This window comes from Cucurbita pepo, chromosome 2, assembly GCF_057944985.1.
Source record: "Cucurbita pepo subsp. pepo isolate OVF chromosome 2, ASM5794498v1, whole genome shotgun sequence".
NCBI lineage: Eukaryota > Viridiplantae > Streptophyta > Magnoliopsida > Cucurbitales > Cucurbitaceae > Cucurbita > Cucurbita pepo.
The window spans coordinates 12,521,936-12,529,553 of NC_141799.1; the positions used below are offsets into that span (position 1 = coordinate 12,521,936).

At 36.9% G+C, this 7,618-nt stretch overlaps 1 protein-coding gene and 1 pseudogene across 1 annotated transcript; both read left to right on the plus strand.

The window, feature by feature from the left end:
• Nucleotides 1-449: 449 nt before the first annotated feature.
• LOC111788450 (senescence associated gene 20 pseudogene) lies at nt 450-1,186 on the plus strand (annotated as a pseudogene).
• A 2,516-nt stretch (nt 1,187-3,702) lies between these two features.
• LOC111789235 (U2 small nuclear ribonucleoprotein B'' 2) lies at nt 3,703-6,851 on the plus strand. The gene is made up of 5 exons (XM_087121523.1): nt 3,703-3,878; nt 4,669-4,841; nt 5,493-5,586; nt 5,803-5,882; nt 6,208-6,851. The coding sequence occupies exons 1-5, from the start codon at nt 3,806-3,808 to the stop codon at nt 6,481-6,483; spliced, it is 696 nt and encodes a 231-aa protein (XP_086977649.1). The 5' UTR covers nt 3,703-3,805; the 3' UTR covers nt 6,484-6,851.
• The last annotated feature ends 767 nt before the right edge of the window (nt 6,852-7,618 follow it).

Consider the following 7,618-nt stretch of genomic DNA (forward strand, 5'->3'; position numbering starts at 1 on the left):
AGTGTCTCGTATATTATTTGGAGTATATAATATTATATCGTAATATTCTTTCTTTTATAATTTAATTTGTAATATATTTTATTTTATTCTCAATATCTAATTAGTTTATAATTGGAATTAGTTGTTAGTTTCTATGTGTATGAATATCAATGAGAATACACACCTTTGATTATAATTCTATTTCTATTTCTCATTCTTAACCGTTTCAAATGGACAAAAAACACGTATCTGTAGCAAAATCGAGAGAAAGGAATATAGTCACCAAATTTGAAATATAATAATAATAATAATAAACACCATGAACTTGGAAACAATATATATATATACATATATATATATTCTATTTTTGTTTTATTATTGTCAAATTGACAAATATCCTTGTCGTGTAGCGAAACTCTTGGCTATAAATGCTTTGGATTCAATCTTTAGAGCATAGAACCTCTCTCGAACACATGCACTCCAACTCGTTATAAAAGGTCACCCGAGGCCGAAAAAGTTTCAACTTTAATTCACTCCCAACACTATCGTTTTTCCGGCGAGCATAATTCAACCGGCCTCCGGCAGCACTCGTCGGAAACACGAAACTGGCAAACTCAGAGTCGCCATCGGAGCAGAACGAGATCAGCGTTGCGATAGTGACGGCACTTTACGACGCGTTGAGTTCCAAAGACGTGGAGACGGTGCACCGCCTTCTGGCGCCGGACTTGGAGTGGTGGTTCCATGGTCCACCGTCGCACCAATACTTGATGCGTCTCCTCACCGGCGTCTCCTCCTCTTCCTTCGTCTTTGCGCCCATCTCCATCGTCGCATTTGGGCCCACCGTCCTCGCTGAAGGCTACGACACGAAACGCGCCGTTTCGTGGGTCCATGCTTGGACCATTACTGATGGGGTTATAACGCATGTCAAGGAGTATCTCAACACTTCTGTTACTGTCAAGCGTTTCGCCACCGCCGCTGATGAGGAGTCGCCGTCGTCATCTCCGCCGTATGCGGAGGCTGATACCCTGATGACGACTAACTGCCAGAGTGTGTGGCAGAGCAAGGTGTGCGGCGAGTCGGTCCCTGGTCTTGTTTTGGCACTTCAGATGCATATGTTGTGAACCATGTAAATTTGTCTGTCTCAATTCCGGCAACCTGCGCTGGTTTAGTACTCCTACGTTAATTTATAAAATAAAATGGTTTTATATACGATGTTCCAAATATATATATATATATATATATATATATATAGTTTATGAATTTGACTCGATATTCCACGTAGGTCCGAAATAGCATGCAATTTAACTAAATAGTTCAACAATCAAAAAATTTAATAAGAAATATATTCACTCGATGTGAAAACGTCATAAAATATAAAAACATATAAACATTTAAGAGTGTTACCCGTGTTAGATGAAGATCTCACATCGGCTAATTTAGGGAATGATCATGGGTTTATAATCAATTAATACAATCTCTATCAGTATGAGACTTTTTCGGAAGCCCGCAAAGCCATGAGAGCTTATGCTAAAAAGTGGACAATATCATACCATTGTGAAAAGTCGTGTTCAGCTAACATGGTATTAGAGCCATGTCAATAGAATTCTCAAATGTCGGACAAAGGGTGTACTTTGTTCGAAGACTCTAAAAGGAGTCGAGCCTCGATTAAGGGGAGACGTATTTTGTTCGAGGGGAGGTGTTGGATATTCTCTATTGGGATGAGGCCTTTTTCGGAAGCCCAAAGCAAAGTCATGAGAGCTTATGCTCAAAGTTGACAATATCATACCATTGTGGAGAGTCGTGTTCAGCTAACATGGTATTAGAGCCATGTCAATAGAATCCTCAAATGTCGGACAAAGGGTGTACTTTGTTCGAAGACTCTAAAAGGAGTCGAGCATCGATTAAGGGGAGACGTATTTTGTTCGAGGGGAGGTGTTGGATATTCTCTACTGGGATGAGGCCTTTTGGGGAAGTCCAAACAATGTTATACCAGTGTGGAGAGTCGTCGTCGTGTTCATCTAACAGCCCCATAATCAGTTTCTCTACCCTGTTTTTGAAATGACTTTTAGGTAAGGATAAGGTCGTAGCACGGGAGTGACTAACAGAGTTACACTCCTGACAATAAATAATAAAATAATCGTGTTTCGTCAGATTTTCAAGAAGTTACTTAATATCGATTTTTGTATCATAAATAAATAAATGACTAAAAGGGCATGGAGGAAGCTTCGTCTAAACTTTTTGGGATTTATATAATGGAGTAAAATAATAAAAATATTCAAATGATTTATTTATTTATTAAATATATTATACATATAAAAAGGCATAATAACTTTAATTTATTTAATAATAAATAATTAAACTCTCTTGATTATAAATATATTAATGTCACCTTAATTATTTATGTGAATACTCCACTAGTGTGGCATTATTGTCGCTAATGCAACAAATTGCTATAGGTACGTAAACTCCCTAAAAGCAACAACATTTGTTTATCCTTAGTGTGGTTGGTGGGTTTGATAATCCTATGTAGTGGACAACATTCGCTCGTATATATTTAATTTGATAGAAAAAAACGTTAGCCTAGTTATTATACTCGATCTATCAGTTATAAGATGATATTAGTAGGGTATCTGTATAAAGATTTGATCGGGAGTTCAAATATTAACTGACCATCTTGAAAATAGAGCTATAACTCGAACCACAACCTGACCCAACCCTACTCGACCATCCTGAAAATAGAGCTATAACTCGAACCACAACCTGACCCAACCCTATTAACTGACCATCTTGAAAATAGAGCTATAACTCGAACCACAACCTGACTCAACCCTACTCGATCATCCTGAAAATAGAGCTATAACTCAAACTACAACCTGACCCAACCCTATAACTGACCATCTTGAAAATAGAGTTATAACTCGAACCACAACCTGACCCAACTCTACTCGACCATCCTGAAAATAGAGCTATAACTTGAACCACAACCTGACCCAACCCTACTCTCTATCTTTGGGTAGGGTTGTGACCTTATTTTTCGGTTCGATTTTAAAAAAAATTCAAACCAACCCCAGAAAATAGATCTAACCCAATCCAATTTTTATGATTTGAGTTGGGTTGGACTGATTTAGATTATTAGGTCATATGAACACCTCCTCTCCACAGTGGTATGATATTGTACATTGTTCACTTTGAACATAAGCTATCATGGCTGTGCTTTAGGCTTCCCCAAGAAGCCTCATAACAATGGAGATAGTATTCAATGATTATAAACCATTATCGTTTCCTAAATTAGCCGATATGGGACTTTCATCATCCAACACCTCCCCTTAATCGAGGCTCGACTCTTTTTTTTTTTAGAGTCTTAGTCATTTTTTATTATGTCTTCGAGGAGACTCGACTCCTTTTCTTTTGGAGTCCTTTGTTCGACATTTGAGAATTTACCAATCTATTGACATGACTAAGTTTAGGGCATGACTCTGATACCACGTTAGATGAACACGACTCTCCACAATGGTAGTTCCCTATCTACGTTTTTTTTTTTTTTACTTTCCAATATTATTAGGTTATATAAATACTAAGTAAAATTTTTAAATATTAGTATTTTTTAAAGGGAATATCCTAAAAAAAGGTTGAATGACCCATTGAGAAGCAACTCTTTTGGGCCTGGGTTGAATATTGGAGGCCCATTAGCAATTTTGCTATTCTAGGGCTCTATCCTGCTTCCGCCGAGTCTCCTTCGTCCTGCTACATTCGAAGAACCAGATTTGTGTTGGGTGCTCCGTGATTCTCTGTAAGCCGAAGGCGCTGAACGTGAACGCGAACCACCATGTTATTGGGGGATATACCACCTAACCAGACCATATACATTAAGAATCTCAATGAGAAGGTCAAGAAAGAAGGTAATTCTGTTCGCTTTTTGCTTATCCCTTGTGTAAATGATTTTTTCTCCTGTTCAATGAGTAGATAGCTTAGTGAGTTGAACTGATCTGCGTGACATTTTATTATTTTCATTTCGCTTTCAGCTCAAAATTCAGCTACTGTCTTGCCTGTTTTTGGGCGAAGTTTTGCTTGTTTTTGTTACAGTTTTAAATATTTCTGATTGCCACACAGTGATTACTCGAGAATGTAGATATTACAGTTGGAATTTGGTTTTTAGGGTGAGGGACCTGATGGCTTGAAATTTTAGTTTGGATAATGCGACGGCTGCTTGCTTTACCATTTCCCATGGCATTTTGAATTTTGTTTACTGTCTTGGTTGATTAGCCCTCTTTATATATATATATATATATATATATATATATATATATATATATATATATATATAATAATTTGGGCTTTAGTTTTTGGGTTCTGAAAATTAAGCTGGTGAACACTACTTCCATATTGTTTTCTTTGTTTTTCGAAGTTCAAGCTAAAATTTGGTAACCAAGGAAAGGTTCTTTTTAAAAACGTGTTTTTGATCTTGGAATTTGGCATGTATATTTGGAAATATGAAAGCCATTATAAGGAAATGATGAGAAAACAGGCTCAATTTTCAAAAATAAAAAACTAAAAACCAAATGGTTAATTATACATGACCTTAGTGTTCAGTTTTTGACAATGTTGCATCACATGTGAAGCGTGGCTTTCAATCCTATGGCTTCTTAATGTTGGGATTTGATGGTAGACTGAATTTCTCCTGTTTGACAGAATTGAAGAGATCCCTCTATGCTTTGTTTTCTCAATATGGAAGAATCCTTGACGTTGTTGCCTTGAAGACCCCGAGGCTTCGAGGGCAAGCATGGGTTGCATTTAGTGAAGTGACTGCAGCTAGCAATGCTGTGCGGCAGATGCAAAACTTCCCATTCTATGATAAGCCTATGGTTCGTTTCTAGCTGATCACATTTTTTGAACTTGCTTTTCATAGTCTTTTTGTGGACTTTCATCTATGGTCTGTTCCAGTACGCTTTGAAGTTCTTTGGATAACTGTGGATAGTTTGCTGGTCAGGGAATTGAAGTGATCCTGAGTGTTATGTGTGAAGAGCGTCATGTGAATATCTATACCCAACAACACTCAACATTATGACAGTTTAGCTGCTTTGCATATCCAAAATTATGTCTTTTATCTTTTTGAATATGTAGGCTTATTATATTGGCTATATGCCTTCTTTGATCATTTTGAGATCTTCATTTGCAACTCCTGTCTATTGACATCTGTCAATGTATGCCATCATACTTATGTAGTGTTTAAAATGTTGTTGACACACTAAATCTTGATATTGATTGTAAACTATGCGAAGCGATTTTTTTTCTCGTTTTTCTAACATAACCACAGACGTATCCATAATTCTATTTGGTACAAACAAGTATTGTTACTATCTTTTCTTCTAAAAAAATCAGTTAGTTTTTGTTTCATCGTGAAAATTTGTGTATTGTCTTGTTGCCCATTCATACAATTTTCCGATATTGGATATGTAGATGACTTTCTGTTGCCTATCCCAAAAGTTTGAAATGACTATTTTTCTTTTGTGCAGCGAATTCAATATGCCAAAACCAAATCAGATTGTGTTGCTAAAGCTGATGGAAGCTTTGTGCCAAGGGAGAAGAAGAAGAAGCAAGAGGAAAAAGGTGATTGTAACACCAACTACTCTTTCTAAATTTCTTTTGAACTTCGTTGGTGGACATAATCTTGAAGTTGGTGGGGGGACAGTTATAATTAAACTATGAAACATTGTTTCCGGGAACTGGTTGGAAATAACCTCTCATTTTCCAATTGCATTACTTTTAAGAAGTTGCAAGGTTTCTAAACTGTGTTCCTTATTATCTTTTAATTTGCATATCCAGCTGAGAGAAAGCGACGTACTGACGAAACACACCAGTCTGCGATGCCCAATGGAGCAACCGCTGAGAATGGAGGTTCAAATGTAAGTTTCTTCACTCTTCTTTTTTTTTTTTTTTTTTTTTTTTTCTTTTTTGCTTTCGTTTTTGTGATGTCAAATGGATCTTTTTCTTCTTCATATGAGCTGTATTGTATTAATTGCTACTCTATAAGTGGTCCTGAGCATTAATTGTATGAGTCTTTTTGGATGGCGTGGTTCTCGGGTTAGTTGTTTTTTCTTCTCATCAGTTTTTAAAGACATTGGTGTCTATTTCAATTAGATTTCATGTTAGTGCCCCTTAGATCAGGCAATGTTATTCAACTTTTTTTCGCAATTACTTGTGCTAAGAACGCGTCTTCATTGTGTGCAGGCCACATTCCGTCATGCAAATCCAAGCGCTCCAGAAGCTACTCCAAACAACATACTATTTATTGAGAATTTGCCTCATGAAACTTCGAGTATGATGTTGCAAGTCCTCTTCCAACAATATCCTGGATTCAGGGAAGTCCGAATGATCGAAGCAAAGCCGGGTATTGCTTTTGTTGAGTTTGAAGATGATGTTCAATCCTCTATGGCGATGCAGGCTCTTCAAGGCTTTAAAATTGATCCCCAACATCCCATGGCCATCTCTTTTGCAAAGAAGTAACTCAACCTTTGTTCTACTCTTAGTTTTAGTAACGTGCAGCGGGATTATGTTAATGTCGGAGCATATTAGTATGAGTCAGAAGTTTTTATGTAAAGTTCAGATATCCTTCCCCTCCTTCCAACGATAAAAGAGAACGAACGAACGAAAACATTGGGATAGGCAGGCCACTGATTCCAAAGGATGAGGATATCAAACCAAGGGGCTCAATGAGTTTGCCGGCCGTGTTCATTTCAGATTCCAGCGGTAGCAAGAAAATAGTTTTATGTTAGGTTGTCAAAATGGAAACAGAAAGAACCAATCAAAGACTTATTTCTAAATGTGTTCATGTACTACAGGGAGCTGAAATTCAGGAAAACAATGTTCGATTACATTTTTGCATGAATATTTCGTTCTTGACAATGAAGTGTTGATAAACATTTCTGTCAAAGTCTCAGGGACAGAGCTGCTTGGTGCGTGCATTATCTTCCACTGGTCGATTGTGAGCAAGATTTGACCCAAATTTAGTTTGAAAATTGTGTCCTTAACCGGATCAAATGCGCAGCTATTGCTTGTTTTATCATTCTTAAATGTTGGGCCACTTGATATTGTGTTTCATAGGGATCAGTGCTCCATCAAGTCTTGACTGCTGACCATCATCAGACTTTCAGTGCTGAATCTGACATTGCGTCTCTCTCTGGGCATATCCATTCAGACACATCCGACCACGTCGCCTGTAAGTTTCTTTTTTCTTGTCTTTTTCATATTCCTGCATATTCTCCATGAAATATTCAAAGATATTTAGAAACAACCATGATATGGATATAAATATTGATTAGGTGAAAAAGTTATGGCTGTTTTCTTCTGTCTTATTATTTTGTTGCAAACCCAATTCATTCCCATAAATTAGGCTGCCTTCCACATGGATTGTTTCATTGTTTTATGTCTGTTCTCATGTTTTTTTAATCGAAGTGATTCAATAATGACAAAAGTTAGATGTTCCTACAAGGGGCATGAGACAACGAATGGATAAAGGTGAATAATTGTCTCTTTATTTTAGGAGTATTTTAACACTCTTTTTGAAGATTGTAAAATTAATTAGATCTTAGAGAATCTTTGACTTATGGCTTAGTTTATGTGGTCTGTCACTTTAAAAATT

Coding starts and splice junctions, on each gene's coding strand:
- LOC111789235 (XM_087121523.1), top strand. CDS start 3,806: ATGTTATTGGGGGATATACCACCTAACCAGACCATATACATTAAGAAT. Junction 3,879..4,668: donor TGAGAAGGTCAAGAAAGAAG/GTAATTCTGTTC, acceptor CCTGTTTGACAG/AATTGAAGAGATCCCTCTAT. Junction 5,883..6,207: donor CTGAGAATGGAGGTTCAAAT/GTAAGTTTCTTC, acceptor CATTGTGTGCAG/GCCACATTCCGTCATGCAAA.